Here is a 16,396-nt window from a genome sequence, read left to right as displayed (position 1 = left end):
GTGTGTGTGTGTGTTCCTCACACCTGGGTGGCAAACCGCAGCCACCAAGGCATCCCCTACTGCGGTCGAAAACATAACAAAGGAAAGTATATGACTATACACCTGGCTACCTGGAATGTCCGCACCCTCCTTGACACGCAGGATGGGACGGAGAGACCTCATAGACGGACGGCGCTCATTGCACATGAGCTCAAGAGATACAATGTCGACATCGCAGCACTCAGTGAAACTCGGTTGTCGGGTGAAGACTCCGTGACAGAAGTCGGTGAAGGCTATACCTTCTTCTGGGAGGGTCTCCCGGAAGGCGAACGTAGGCTCCATGGAGTTGGTTTTGCTGTAAAAAGCAAACTACTCAATAATATCCCAGAATTCCCCCAAGGCATCAGTGAGCGGCTCATGACCTGGCGTATCCCCCTGGTGAAAGGCCGGTTTGCTACGCTACTCAGTGCGTATGCCCCTACCTTGGATGCTGATAGTAACATCAAAGATGCCTTCTACGAGTCTCTTGCGGCTGCTCTATCCAGAGTCCCTAAGTCCGATAAGCTTGTCCTCATGGGTGACTTCAATGCCCGAGTTGGCACAGATGCCCAGCTCTGGACTAAAATAATCAGGCTTCATGGATCTGGGAAAATAAACAACAACGGCATTCGACTCCTCTCTCTGTGCTCTGAGCACCAACTTCTCATCACTAACACAATTTTTCAGTTAAAAAAGAAATACATAACATCTTGGATGCACCCACGGTCCAAACATTGGCACCTGCTGGACTATATAATTACACGGCAACAAGATCGACAAGACGTCTGCATAACCAGGGCCTTACGTGGGGCTGAATGCTGGACTGACCACCGGCTGATCAGATCCAAGCTGAGGATGAAAATCCGACCCCCACACAAGAAACAGCAGCCAAGAAAGCGACTGAACTGCAGGGCCCTGGATTCTCCAGAGTGTACATCTCACTACCGCAGCAAGCTGGCTACGTGGCTTTCCACCTTGGAGGACTACGGCACCACCTGTGACATGGACAGTGAGTGGGCAAAACTGAGGTCAACATTACATCAAGCTGCCTCTGAAACCATCGGCTTTACTCAGAAGCACCATCAAGACTGGTTCGACAACAGCTCGGTAGAAATACAGGAGCTGCTGGACGCCAAGCGCAAAGCCCATGCTGCCCTGCTCTCCAACCCTCACTCTCCATCACTCCTCCACCATTATAAAACAACCAGAGCTGAGACACAGAAACAACTGCGGCTCATGGAAAATGAGTGGTGGCTCAAAAAAGCCCAGGAGATCCAGGGATATGCAGATGCTAATAATACCTACGCATTCTACGCTGCTGCAAAATCCATCTATGGCCCACAAAAGCGAAGCATCGCTCCAGTAAGATCCGCAGACGGACACGTGTTATTCAAGGATAAACAACAAATTCTTGAGCGTTGGGCTGAGCACTTCGACTCACTGCTCAATAAAATAAACCCCTCTGATCCATTAGTGCTCAATGCACTCCCAGATCTCCCGCTTTCTCCCTTCCTTGATGACCCTCCCATGTTCAGTGAGGTTCTTACTGCAATCAGGAGCCTCAAAAACAACAAGAGCCCTGGCCCTGACGGAATTCCGGCTGAGATCCTAAAGAAGGGAGGCTATCTACTGAAGCGGAAGCTGTTTCACTTCATACTAGCCATCTGGCACAGGGAGGTCCTGCCTCAAGAATGGAAAGACAGCAACATCGTCACCATCTACAAGAGGAAAGGTGATAAATCATCTTGTGGAAATAGTCGTGGCATCTCCCTTCTCTCAGTGGCCGGCAAGGTACTTGCAAAGATTATGCTTTCTCGCCTTACATTTCTAACAGAGGGCATCCTCCCAGAGACACAGTGTGGCTTCAGAAAGAACCGAAGTACACTAGACATGATCTTCGCTGCCCGTCAAATCCAGGAGAAATGCAGGGAACAAAACAAGGACCTCTACATTACCTTTATTGACCTCACCAAGGCCTTTGACACAGTTGACCGTGATTTGCTCTGGAGCATCCTCAAGAAATTTGGTGTCCCCCCCAAGTTTCTCAACATACTAAAACAGTTTCATGATGGTATGCAGGCCTGTGTACTTGTAGGCAGTGAGCAGTCCTCCTTTTTCCCCGTGAAAGTAGGGGTGAAGCAGGGGTGTGTACTGGCCCCAGCGATCTTCAATCTTTTCCTGGCAGCAGCCACACTCCTATTCCGGCAGTCCATCACGAAGGATAGTGGTGTCTCCATCGAGTTTCGCCTGGATGGGAGCCTATTCAACATCCGGCGCCTACAGGCAAAGACGAAGATGGCAGGCACCAACATCCAGGAGCTGCAATATGCAGACGACTGCGCACTCCTCGCTCACACTCCTGATGCCATGCAGCATGCACTAGACACCATGTCATCAGTCTACCGCTCACTAGGTCTGGTGATCAACATTCAGAAAACAGAGGTTCTCATCCAGGAGAGGTCCCCATCCCCTACACCCCCTGTCTTTACCATCAGCGGCACACCCCTCAAGCTCGTTGAGCAGTTTTGCTACCTCGGCAGTATTCTGACCCCAACATGCCAGGTTGATGATGACATCCAGGCTCGTATCAACTCAGCCTCCTCTGCCTTTGGAAGACTGCGCTCCCGGGTGTTTGAAAACAATCACCTTCGAATCTCAACGAAAGTGTCAGTCTACAGGGCGGTGTGTGTTTCAACTCTGCTGTATGGGTCAGAAGCCTGGACAATATACCGCAGACACATCCGCTGCCTTGATGCATTTAACATCAGATGTCTCCAACGCATTCTTGGCATCACATGGCAGGACCGAGTTCCTCATACGGACATCTTGCAGCGCACTGAGTCCATAAGCATAGAGGCCACCCTGGCAAAGCGACAACTCCGGTGGGTTGGTCACACCATCCGGATGCCAGGACACCGATTGCCTCGTCAGATGCTTTATGGTCAGCTCCTTTCAGCCAGCAGAAAGCCCGGAGGACAAAAGCTGAGGTACAAAGACCAACTGAAAGGGATATTGAAGAGGTGCAACATCAAACCCCACGAACTTGAGACAGCTGCAGCCAATCGATCGCTGTGGCGTTTGCTGTGCCATGACGGGGTCATGTATCTGGAGGAGTGTCGGAACCAACACCGGAGGGATCAGCGGAGGCGAAGACACCACCCTGCAGTTCCAGAACCATCCCAGCCCCCTGATCCTGGCCTGACATGTCCCCACTGTGGCAGGACGTGTGGTTCCAGGATCGGACTTCATAGTCATATGGAGTGGCATCGTCGCCAGCAACGATAGCCACCGACCAGAGCAACAAAATGGAAGCTACGTCATCTTCGACTACGATGGACCGCCTAAGCAAGTGTGTGTGTGTGTGTGTGTGTGTGTGTGAGATAGAATAGTGCTTCCTGTGTGCTGTTAACACAAAAGCTATTAGTTGCTTTTTGGAAGGCTGTCAAAGTAATCATGTATACGCGCAGCTTAGCATATCAATCAATCAATTTATTTTGCGCACAAATGCTCCTTAACCTTAGCCGCAGGGCATGGTTACCTGAATGGCGTGGGTTGTTATACTGTTCGTAATTAGGTCAATTCATATGTCAGTGCAAAAACTGACTGATGTGCTCACTGGCAAACTTCACCATCCTTTAGATAAAACTCTTTTGGGGCAAATAAATGGCATGCATTTAGGGCTGGGCGCTATATCGATATGCGCGATATATCGCGGGTTTGTCTCTCTGCGATATAGAAAATGACTTTATCGTGATATTCGAGTATGCGTTCTCACGCAGTTGCTTTTAGCTGCTGGCATTACACTACAGGCTCTCCTCGCTCTTTCCTGTCTCTCCTTCTCACAGACAGCAAGCGCAGCTTCTACACACGTCACATACTGTCACGTCATACGTCACATACGTATTAGACTTAGACTAGACTTAGACTTCCTTTTTATTGTCATTCAAATTTGAACTTTACAGCACAGATAAGAACGAAATTTCGTTACATAAGCTCATGGTAGTGCAGGATAAAAAAGCAATAAGGTGCATATATAAATAAATAAATATATATATATATATATATATAAATAATATATAAATATATATATAAAATAAATACATATATATAAATATATATAAATAAATAAATAGATTACTGTACAGATAAATATATTGCACTTTTTCACATGCGTCCACGTTTTATGGATGTATGTTATATTGTCTTTTTTATTCCAGCGAGTTAATCCATTTTGGGGGGAGTTGAGGGGATAATTTAATTATGATGCGTTCAAGAGTCTTACGGCTTGAGGGAAGAAGCTGTTACAGAACCTGGAGGTTCTGCTTCGGAGGCTGCGGAACCTCTTTCTAGAGTCCAGCAGTGAAAACAGTCCTTGGTGGAGGTGGGAGGAGTCTTTGCAGATTTTCCGAGCCCTGGTCAGGCAGCGGCTTTTTGCGATCTCCTGGATAGGAGGAAGAGGAGTCCTGATGATCTTTCCCGCCGTCCTCACCACTCTTTGGAGAGACTTCCAGTCTGAGGCATTGCAGGCTCCAGTCCAGACAGAGATGCTGTTGGTCAGCAGGCTCTCTATAGTGCCTCTGTAAAATGTTGTGAGAATGGGGGGGGGAGCTGTGCTCTTTTCATCCAACGCAAAAAGTGCATGCGCTGCTGAGCTCTTTTTACAAGAGCTCCGGTGTGTAGGGACCAGGTTATATTGTCAGTTATCTGCACCCCCAGGAACTTGGTGCTGCTTACTATCTCCACCGCTGTGCCGTTGATGTAGAGTGGAGCGTGGCTGGACTGGTGCTTCCTGAAGTCAACGATGATCTCCTTGGTCTTGTTGACATACAGGACCAGGTTGTTGGTTCTGCACGTCAACCAGATGTTTCACCTCCTCCCTGTAGTCCATGTCATTGTTGTCACAGATGAGGCCCACTACTGTCGTGTCGTATACGCCCTCCTTGAGCAGAGAGGTAGCAGCATGGGTAACGTTAGCTGTGATGCTAGCGGTAATACGAGAGAAAGAAGGTGCGAATCTGGTAACAAATGAAGGAATAATTGATTCCCCCAAAAAACAGCAGGGGGTCCATGGTCTGCCGGTGGTTTGGCTTCAAGTGGGAATATATCGAACAGACAACCGTAATTTGTCAAGTGTGGGGCGAAAGCGTTGCTACAAAAAGTAGCATTACTGTTAAATGTAGCATCCTTTGAAAAGTCACCTGCTAGAGAATGAACAGTGCTTACTCAGCATGTCAACATCTCCGTTCGGTGCCACACGCCCACACCATCAAAATGCCGAGGCAAACATTTCCAGATCAACACCGTATGAAAAAAATAGTGATTTTTTTTTTGTTGTGATTTCCTTCTCTGCATGAAAGTTTTGAAGTAGCATATATTAATGCAGTATGAAGAAGAATGTTTTAATGTAGACACATAGAATCATCATACTGCTGTGATTATATGCATCAAGTGTTCATTCAAGGCTAAGGCAAAACATCGAGACATGTATATCATGTATCGTGATATATGGCCTTAAAATATCGCGATATTAAAAAAAAGGCCATGTCGCCCAGCCCTACATGCATTCAAGTAAAACATTTAAAAGACTTGCATGTGTGACATTCTGACAGTAGCTTTGTGTTAAAATATTGTGGTCTTTTTTTAAGTTAATTTGAATTATGTAAGCATTGAGTTGAGGGTTCCAGGTTCCATCCCCGCCTCTGCCATCCAAGTCACTGCCGTTGTGTCCTTGGGTGAGACACTTCACCCTTTCTCCCAGTGCCGCTTACACTGGTGTGTGAATGTTTGGTGGTGGGAGCAAGGGCTGTCGGCGCAAATTGGCAGCCACGCTTCCGTCAGTCTAGCCCAGGGCAGCAGTGGCTACAAATGTAGTTTACCACCACCATTTGTGAATGTGGAGTGAATGAATAATGGATTCTCACTTCTCTGTGAGCGCTTTGAGTGTCTAGTGTATAGAAAAGTGCCATACAAATCTAATCCATTATTATTATTATCATTAAGTTACTGTGCGTAATTCTTCTTTCTGAGCTGCCACCTTATCATGGTAGAGGAGTTTGTGTCCCAATGATCCTAGGAGCTATGTTGTCCGGGGGATTCTATGCCCCCTGGTGGGGTCTCCCATGACAAACAGGTCTGAGGTGAGAGACCAGACAAAGAGCAGCTCGAAGATCTCTATGGACAGTCAAATTAAAGGTCCCAGATTTCCCTCGCCCGGACGCGGGTCACCGGGGCCACCCTCTGGAACGAGGCCCAGAGGTGGGGCTTGATGGCAAGCGCCTGGTGGCCCCATGGGGGCCGGCCGGGCAGAGCCCAAAAAAGTGACGTGGGTTCCCCCTCCAATGTGCTCCCACTCATAGGAGGGACCATAGAGGTCGGGCGCAGTGTGAGCTGAGCGGCAGCCAAGGCAGGGCCCTTGGCAGTCCGATCCTCGGCTACAGAAGCTAGCTTTTGGGACGTGGAACATCACCTCTCTGGTGGGGAAGGAGCCTGAGCTGTTGCATGAGGTGGAGAAGTTCCAGGTAGATCGAGTCGGACTCACTTCGACGCACAGCCATGGCTCTGGAACCAGTCCTCTCAAGAGGGGCTGGATTCTCTTCCAATCTGGCGTTGCAAGCAGGTAGAGGCGACGGGTTGGGGTGGCGATTCTTGTTGCACCTCGGCTCAGAGCCTGTACGTTGGAGTTTAACCCAGTAAATGAGAGAGTAGCTTCCCTCCGCCTTCAGGTGGGGGGACGGGTCCTGACTGTTGTTTGTGCTTACGCACCGAACAGCAGCTCAGAGTATTCACCCTTTTTGGATTCCCTCTATGGAGTACTGTAGAGTGACCTCGACTCAGGACGTTGTGGATCGGTGGAGGTAATGCTTCGGAGACCTCCTCAATCCCACCTACACATCTTCCTTTTAGGAAGCAGTGCCTGCGGAATCTGTGGTTGGCTCTCCTATTTCTGGGGCTAATGTTGCCGAGGTAGTAAAAAAACTCTTTGGTGGCAGGACCCCAGAGTTGGATGAGATCCGCCCAGAGTTCCTTAAGGCTCTGGATGCTGTCTTGGTCGACAAGACTGTGCAGCATTGGCAGGAGGTGGTTCCTCTCGTTAAGAAGGGAAACCGAAGGGTGTGTTCTAACTATTGTAGGATCACACTCCTTAGCCTTCCCGGTAAGGTCTGTTTAGGTGTACTGGAGAGGATTGATTGATTGATTGAAACTTTTATTAGTAGATTGCACAGTACAGTACATATTCCGTACAATTGACCACTAAATGGTAACACCCGAATAAGTTTTTCAACTTGTTTAAGTCGGGGTCCACGTAAATCAATTCATGGTACAAATATATACTATCATCATAATACAGTCACCACACAGGTTAATCATCAGAGTATATACATTGAATTATTTACATTATTTACAATCCGGGGGGTGTGATGAGGAGGGTTCGGTTGATATCAGCACTTCAGTCATCAACAATTGCATAATCGGAGAAATGGACATTGAAACAGTGTAGGTCTGACTTGGTAGGATATGTACAGCGAGCAGAGAACATAGTGAGTTCAGATAGCCTAAGAACAAGTATATACATTAGAAATACAGTTGATTATTTACATTTGGTTTTTTACAATCCGGGTAGGTGGGATGTGGAGGAGGGGAGGGTTTTAGTCAGGGGTTGAAGTTGCCTGGAGGTGTTGTTTTAGTGCAGTTTTGAAGAAGGATAGAGATGCACTTTCTTTTACACCTGTTGGGAGTGCATTCCATATTGATGTGGCATAGAAGGAGAATGAGTTAAGACCTTTGTTAGATCGGAATCTGGGTTTAACGTGGTTTGTGGAGCTCCCCCTGGTGTTGTGGTTATGGTTTGACATGTACTTCAGTATCAGGGAGGTGTAGTGGATTTTATAGACTCGGCTCAGTGCAAGTTGTTTTACTCTGTCCTCCACCCTGAGCCAGCCCACTTTGGAGAAGTGGGTTGTGATCTGGGGTGGAGGTCTAAAAGTAACCTGACTAGCTTGTTCTGGGATGTTTGGAGTCTAGATTTGAGGGTTTTGGAGGTGCTAGGGTACCAGGAGGTGCAAGCGTAATCGAAAAAGGGTTGAACGAGAGTTCTCGCTAGAATCTTCAAGGTGCTTTTGTTGACCAGAGAGGAGATTCTGTAGAGAAATCCCATTCTTTGGTTGACCTTTCTGATTACCTTGGTTGCCATTTTATAGCCTCTAGAATGGAACCTAGGTAGGTGACCTCATCTTTTCTGGTGATAACAATGTCACCCACTTTTATAGTGAAGTCACTGACTTTCTTGAGATTGATTTGGGACCCAAATAGGATGGATTCCGTTTTACCTAAGTGTATGGATAGTTTATTGTCAGCGAGCCAGGTGCAAATACTAAGGAGTTCAGCACTGAGGATTTTTTCCACATGTGACTTGTCCTTGCCGGATACCAGCAGGGCCAAGTCATCCGCAAACAGGAACAATTCACAGTCGCATGCTGATGACATGTCATTTACGTATATTAGGAACAGTAAAGGCCCTAATATACTGCCTTGGGGGACTCCACAGCTTACTGAGAAGGGGGCGTGGGGGGGCCGGTGCCGTTCACCTCTACCACCTGTTTCCTCCCCTCCAAGTAAGATTGCATCCAGCTCGATGAGGTTTTATCAAATGTGATTGCTCTGAGCTTATCCAACAGTATAGCGTGGTTAACAGTGTCAAAGGCCTTCTGAAGGTCCAGTATGACCATGCCGCAGTATTTGCCCGCGTCCACCTCATGTTTGGTGTGGTCGGTCAGATAGAGAAGGCATGTGTCAGTGGAGCGGTTAGTTCTGAAGCCGGATTGGAATTTGTACATGAATTTATTAGTGGCAAGGTATGTATCGACCTGTTCATAAACAATTTTTTCCATAACTTTCTAAATGGAACTGAGAATAGAAACAGGTCGGTAGTTACCAGGTTCTCATTTGCTACCTTTTTTAAATTGAGGAGTTACTCTTGCTATCTTGAAATCTTTTGGTACTAGGCCTTGTTTTATTGAGAGATTTATTATGTGTGTAATGATTGGGGCAATGGTGGTGGCAGAGTCCCTGAAGAATCTGGAGGGGATATTGTCAAGGCCGGTGGCCTTGTTTAGCTGGAGTGCGCTCAATTTTTTAAGCACCTCGTCAGCTGAGACGATTTCTAATTTGAAAATGTTGTTGAATACTCCTAGCTTTCTGTAGTAAGCTTTAATGTGTTCAACACCTAAACGACCAGAGTGGTGGGACAGCTTGTTCACTAGAGTTGTGGCTATGCTGGTGAAAAAGGTGTTAAGTCTGCTTGCTACCTCCATTTTGTCTGTAATGAGGGAGTCGCCCTTCTTGATATTGATATTGGTGAGCCTGGTTTTGAGTTTCTGGCTACATCCAGGAAGCTGGTTGTTGAGACTTTTCCAGAGCTCACGTGGCTTGTTTGTGTTTTCCTCTATTTTGTCGTTAATGTCATTTTTTTTTAAGGATTTAGTCAGGTTGGTCGCCTTATTTCTTAATTTATTGCATTGCTTTTTGAGTGTTGTAAGGCGTGATTTGAGGTTATTATTGGGTTGATTATCTACTTCGGTTTTACACTTTTGATATTCACAGTATTTTCTGTCTCTGTCTTTTATGGCAGCTAATTGGTCCGGATTCATCCATGGTTCAGAGCGGGCTTTGATCCTGACTGTTCTCACGGGAGCCATATCATTTAGTATCGCTAGGAACGCTGTTTTGAAGCGATCCCAAGCATCATCGACCAGGTTGCTCGTGAGCACAGGGGACCAGTCCCACTCGCCTAATTTAAGGTTGAAATTATCACTGGAGTATGTTTTAAGGGATCTGGATTGAGCTGTTATGTGGCCATTGGCTTTGAGTTTAGTTATTTTGCGGGTGCAGAAGGTTAGATAGTGGTCGCTAAGACCACAGATCATGACCCACTATTTTTTATGTTTGGCCGGTCTGATGTGAGAATGAGATCTATGGTTGATTGGGTGGAATCACACACCCTTATGGGTAGTGTTATTAGCTGGGAGAGATCGTGCAGATTATAAAGCTTGCGGTAAGATTTGAAGACAGGCGCATCTCTTTCGTTGAATATCTGTGTTCAGATCAGGAGGCTACGCCGTATAGTCGAGCCTCGGATTCAGGAGGAGCAGTGTGGTTTTCGTCCTAGTCGTGGAACTGTGGACCAGCTGACCTCACATGGACAAAGAGAAGACCTTCTGGAGGAAAGTTCTGTGGTCAAATTAAACACAAATTGAGCTGTTTGGCCACAATACCCAGCAATATGTTTGAAGGAGAAAAGGTGAGCCCTTTAATCCCAGGAACACGATTCCTACCGTCAAGCGTGGTGGTGTCAGTATTATGCTCTGGGCCTGTTTTGCTTCCAATGGAACTGGTGCTTTACAGAGAGTAAATGGGGCAATGAAAAAAGAAGTTTACCTCCAAATTCTTTAGGACAACCTAAAGAATTTGGGGTTGGGCGCAGTTGGGTGTTCCAACAGGACAATGACCCCAAACACATGTCAAAAGTGGTAAAGGAATGGCTAAATCAGGCTAGAATTAAGGTTTTAGAATGGCCTTCCCAAAGTCCTGACTTAAACGTGTGGACAATGCTGAAGAAACAAGTCCATGTCAGTAAACCAACACATGCACCAATTTTGTCAAGAGGAGTAGTCAAAAAATTAAACCAGAAGCTTGCCAGAAGCTAATGGAAGGCTACCAAAAGCGCCTTATTGCGGTGAAACTTGCCAAGGGACATGTAACCAAATATTAACATTGCTGTATGTATACTTTTGACCCGGCAGATTTGGTCACATTTTCAGTAGACCCATTATAAATTCATAAAAGAACCAAACTTCATGAATGTTTTTTTTTTGACCAACAAGTATGTGCTCCAATCACTCTATCACAAACAAATAAGAGTTGTAGAAATGATTGGAAACTCAAGACAGCCATGACATTATGTTCTTAACAAGTGTATGTCAACTTTTGACCACGACTGTACATAGTTCACATAAAGGGGCCGTTCAAAAGGATTGATTAGTTCGCAAACGTCACATCTTGTTTCCCATTATATACGTAATCACTAAAATCTTTACAAATTAAAATTGTCAAAAACTCAAATAAAACATAGTCAAAAACTCTAATAAAATGATAAGGCTCTTAAGAAGCCAGAGCAATATTTATTGTTTATTCTGCTAAGGAAAATAAATTGTGTGTCTCTTTATTTTATTTTTCTTCATAAAACTTTTTAAACACATTCAACAATACTGTGATAATATTAATAAGCGTGATAATTTTGGTCACAATAACTGTGATATGACATTTTTATCCTTACGTCCTCAGCACTTATTCAGCAAAATGTTACACCGGCACACAGATGATGACCGAGACATAATTTTAGCAATACTTTTTGTTGAAAACTGGAGCGTATGAAAATCAAGGTTGCACTGTATCCCAAAGGCTGTGAGCAAGTTGGCAAACAGAAAGAGTTATGATGGTAATTTTATGATGAATATGATCAATGATATTTTACTGATATTTAAAAAAAAAAAGTTTAGGGTTGTCTTATATTTGGGTAACACTGTAAAAAATATGCATGCCAGGACCCGTCACACGCTTTTTGTGCATATTCCATTAAATGAATCCCACTTTGGCAAAAGTAATAAAGAATATTTTGTTAAATCGTACATAATATGGTGTTTTCTGTCCTCTATTCCAGAGCTGGAGTCAGGTGCAGAGCGAGCTCATCACATCCAGCAGATTATTGTGACTCTGCCTCGGACCATCATCATTGTCATGAGATACCTCTTTGCTTTTCTCAATCAGTGAGTTTGTGCCTTTTATTGAAAACACAAATGTCCATTGCAGAGGACACTGGCTCTCAGGGAGACTTCCTTCCCCTTGTTGTTTTGTTTGCATGTAAAGGGCATGTCTTCGTGTCCCAGTCTCTCCCAGTACAGTGACGAGAATATGATGGATCCGTACAACTTGGCCATCTGCTTTGGGCCCACTTTAATGCCCATCCCGGACAGCCAGGATCCCGTGTCTTGCCAGGCACACGTTAACGAGGTCATCAAGACCGTCATCATCCACAATGAAGTCATCTTCCCCAGTCAACGGGAGCTGGATGGCCCAGTTTATGAGAAGTGCATGACTGGGGGGGAGGAGTTCTGGTATGTCAAGTATTGCATTACTTCCTGCTTCTCAAAGCCAATATTGATTACCGATAACTTACTTATATCTATTATTTTTTTTACATAGATTCAATTGTAGTTTGTGCAGTAGTATTTTTTATCGTGTTGTTTGTGTTTGCTGGTATCGTCAACAATGTTAAAGGGCTATCAGTTCCATGACGAAATCCTAGATCGCTTTAACCCTTGGGTCGTTTCTGGCGTAGTTTTGCACTTTCCAAATGTCGAGGCGAAAAAAAAACAAGCCCTGGACCTTTTTTTGCAGCTTGCTTTGGGGCAATCCTTTAGCAGTAACTGTCTACCTAAGCTTCCAAAAAACTGCCAAAGTGATCCTGGCATTTCAGGTAGCTGACAAGGTTTGATGTGTTAAAGGGTGATGTTTTTCTCATTTGCAGAATGTTTGGTGCAAAAATACATGAAAAGTCTTCCTCTGAAACACACGATCGAAGCCATGTTTGTTTACACTGTGAGCTCAGGGGAGGTTTACCACAGGAAAGGAGCGCTTGATTTGCTTACCCTAACCCACCTACAGCACAGTATGGGCAATCTCGCTTCATTGGAGAGTTTGACATTTTTTTCTGGTTGTCTGTGATAATTTTTTATGTCATCGAATTCATGAGTGTGACATCATAACTCGTATCGATCCGATATTTACCGTGCACCCCTATTAATATATGTGGCTGTAGGTAGGTGCAGCCCTTTGAGACACTTGTGATTTAGGGCTATATAAATGAACATTGATTGATTGATTGATTGATTGATAGGCAACCTCTTGATGTAGTTCTTTTGATCAACTTCACAAAAGGGCAGTAGCTGAATTCAAATTACCATAAGTCCTTTTCATGTCGGTAAACTCAGTGCTAATCTATGAAACTTGTATTACATTAAAACGTATATATTCTGTATTTAAGTGAAACTTGTTAGCAAAATCAAAACCTAATATTGGTGTCAAGTGTTATTTATGTTGACGGTGTTCCTTGGTTACGTTTTTCTGTTGATAGGAGCATTGAGCGTTTCATACCTGGATTTGTTTCTTGATTATTGGTTCCACCTGCTACCGCCCATGTCACTGTGCACTCAGCACGGTTGCATTGTTTGCTGATGACAACATGTTGCGTTTTTCTTGTTCTAGCCCCGTTTAATCATTTTCTTTTTGGTTTTTCGCTGCACGCTATACTGCGTCTTTTTTGTAATTTTGCCTTGCTTTGGATTAAAAGACACTTCTCTTACCTGCAAGCTGTTCTCCTGCCCGTCCTCCCGCATCCTGGAGAACACAATTCCCGCTACAACGGGACCCGAACGTAACATTATTAGTGGCCTTTAAACATGAAATACCCAACATAGTAGACATAATAGTAGACAATAGGACATTCCGTAGTTATATAAACTCACGTCATTTTTGTCATTTAATTGCTTAATTAAAGCCAAAAATGTGCACGCATTTGCTAAATATGCAAGCAAGGAAGGGTGACATGACATTTGAATGAATATATTTTTAGGAAAACAAGCGTGAAACCGCAACATTTGAAGTGTAACATGGCGAGGGAACGCTGTATCCAAATGACCTTACATGCTTGTGCTATTCATTTCTCTTCTTAATGTTACTTGTGTCTCGGCAGCGACAGCCCCCATAGCGAGCCAGGAGCCCTTGATGAGGTTGACAATGGAACTGAACAACATACAAGCGATGAAGGTGAGCACATATGTGATGTTGACAGATGTATTTATTTTTTTATGCGCATGCTACTAGAACATTAGTCATACCTAATTAACAGCATTAGAGTCATTTTTTTTAATTGAAAAATTACATACAGTATAAATTGATGCATTTTTAAAAATCGTTTTTGTCAATTGTATTTATTTTATTTTATTTTTACTTGGATTCTCTTTTTTTTCATTATTTTTATATGTAGTAGTTGAAGTGTACACATACCAGGTAGGGTAGTACAATTTTTTGATGTGATTATTTTGTACAGTCATCGACCTAATTTGTATTCTAGTTTTGTTTATACTTTTTATAACATATATTTTGGTGTGAGGGAAAATTCAAAAAAGTGATGGCACTCCCGAAGCATGGGAATTTGGCATCGTCTCCTGGAATGTTTTAGGCCCTAAAATTAATCGTTATGCTCCTACAATTTCAGGGTGTAACGATTCATTTTAACAACAATTCGACTCTATTCAGAATTTGTGGTTGCTGATACGATTCAGGGACAATTTCATTTATTCAGAACGAGCCAACCTGAAAAGATTCAGTTAGTTGAAATGGGTTCAGTAACTTTATAGGAAAAAAATCAAGCAGTGTGACTGTGAAATAAATACTGGATACTGCAGGTGAAGTTTCCTAGATTATTGTTATTTCTTGTAAGGGAATTCGGTATAAATGAATTATGGATACAAACAAGCAAGTAAACAACAACTAATGCAAATGCAACCAACACTTTAGGTTGAATTAACAAGAGAAAACTTTTTCTGCTCTCATTTTCAATAATCAAGCAATCTTCAATAAAAGACAGTAAGCAATATTTTAACAGTAGCAGTTTTAACCTGCTAGCTGTGCTTTAATTTTTTAACATAAAATAATACAATAATAATATCATAAATAAAGTGCAGCCAACATCTGTTCAGGTTGAATTAACAGTAGATTTACCTGCTACTTTTAAAGTTGTTTTTTGACATACTGTAACACATACAATAATATACAAATACAAAATAAATTAATATAAAAACATCAGTGCAACAAAATCTCTTCAGGTTAAATGAGCAGAGGTTTGACCTACTACTACTCTCTTTTAATAAACAGCTACGATCGCAGAGAAATGCCACAACAAATGCAAACGCCACAACCCAACAACATAAAGCCAGAACACAACAACAGTACCGGTAAACCAAAAGATGACAATATAAAGACGCAACGGAAGTGACAGCGGACAAATTCTGGCAACAAAGTTGGAAATGTATGTAAGTGTGCCCATGTGTTTTACTTGTGTATATAATATTATTATATTATGTGAAGGACGTCGCAGTAACTACTTCCGTCATGTCCGTCGCATCCTTTTGTGGCTTAAAGTTGTGTTGCGGCTTTATTTCATTGTGTTGTGGCGTTTGTATTTGTTGTGGCTTTTGCAATCGTGCTGTAGCTGAAAGTTGCTGCTTTGTAATTGATGATATTGTTTTGTCCCATTTGTATTTGTTGTGACCTTTCTCGGCCACCGTAGGTGTCAGCCATTTTTGTTTTGCCGACTGATGACAACAACATCACAGACAAGCAGACAGACTTAAATAACGTTGAACGTCCTTATCATTAAAAGTGTTAAACTCCGTATAAAGTCTGACGTTCTTAAATACAATGTTTTCCTTTTTCTAGTGTGGATAAAATCGATCAATTTCCATTTAAAACGATGTTGAATCGATATCTATCTTCTGAAAGGCAAACTTGCCGAGCACACATCGATGTACCATATTTTTCGGACTATAAAATGCACTTAAAATCCTTTAATTTTCTCAACACTCGACAGTGCGCCTTATAACCCGGTGCGGTGCGCCTGATGTATGGAATAATTCTGGTTGTGCTTACCGACCTTGAAGCTATTTTATTTGGTACAAGGTGTAATGGTATGTGTGACCAGTAGATGGCAGTCACACAAAAGAGATACGTGTAGACTGCAATATGATAGCAGTCACACATAAGAGATACGTGTAGACTGCAATATGACTCAAGTAAACAACACAAAAATGTTATATGTTCCATTGAAAATATAGAACATTACACACGGCGCTCAAAAATATATCAAAATGTTTAGTACGACTTTGGTAAGCTATGAATCCGCACCGCTTGACGGATTGTACTGTGCTTCAACATGCAAGTATTATTATGGTGTGTGTGTATAAGGTAAGACATATTATCTGGCGTTTTGTTTCGCAATATTATGCAAAAGCAACTTTTCTTACCTTCTGGTACCTGCTGATCTGTATTTGACATCAGCATAAGTCCTGAAATTTGTGCGCATCCGCCTTTGTAGTCCGTGGAGACACCGAAGTCGATAAGCTTCTTCTTTTTCTCTATCTTCTTTTTATGGAACATTCATCCTCCGCTGTTGTCATTTGTATTATAAAGTAGTGTAAAGTTCTTACTTATATCTGTCAGTAAACTCGCCATGAAAGCGCTAAAACATACCGGTGTAGTGAGT

General features: G+C 43.4%; 1 protein-coding gene across 2 annotated transcripts in view; it reads left to right on the top strand.

Annotated features, from left to right (window-relative positions):
- Window positions 1-16,396, top strand: part of srgap3 (SLIT-ROBO Rho GTPase activating protein 3) — a 232,432-nt gene that overhangs the window by 204,545 nt on the left and 11,491 nt on the right. For both annotated transcript variants that reach the window (XM_061932646.2, XM_061932645.2), the window contains exons 16-18: window positions 11,735-11,840; window positions 11,961-12,188; window positions 13,826-13,899. In XM_061932646.2, coding sequence (XP_061788630.2) covers window positions 11,735-11,840; window positions 11,961-12,188; window positions 13,826-13,899 — 408 coding nt within the window. The remainder of the gene's footprint in view (window positions 1-11,734; window positions 11,841-11,960; window positions 12,189-13,825; window positions 13,900-16,396) is intronic.

This window comes from Nerophis lumbriciformis, linkage group LG38 (genome assembly GCF_033978685.3).
Source record: "Nerophis lumbriciformis linkage group LG38, RoL_Nlum_v2.1, whole genome shotgun sequence".
In the NCBI taxonomy this organism is placed as follows: Eukaryota; Metazoa; Chordata; class Actinopteri; order Syngnathiformes; family Syngnathidae; genus Nerophis; species Nerophis lumbriciformis.
This window is presented reverse-complemented; position numbering and strand designations above follow the sequence as displayed.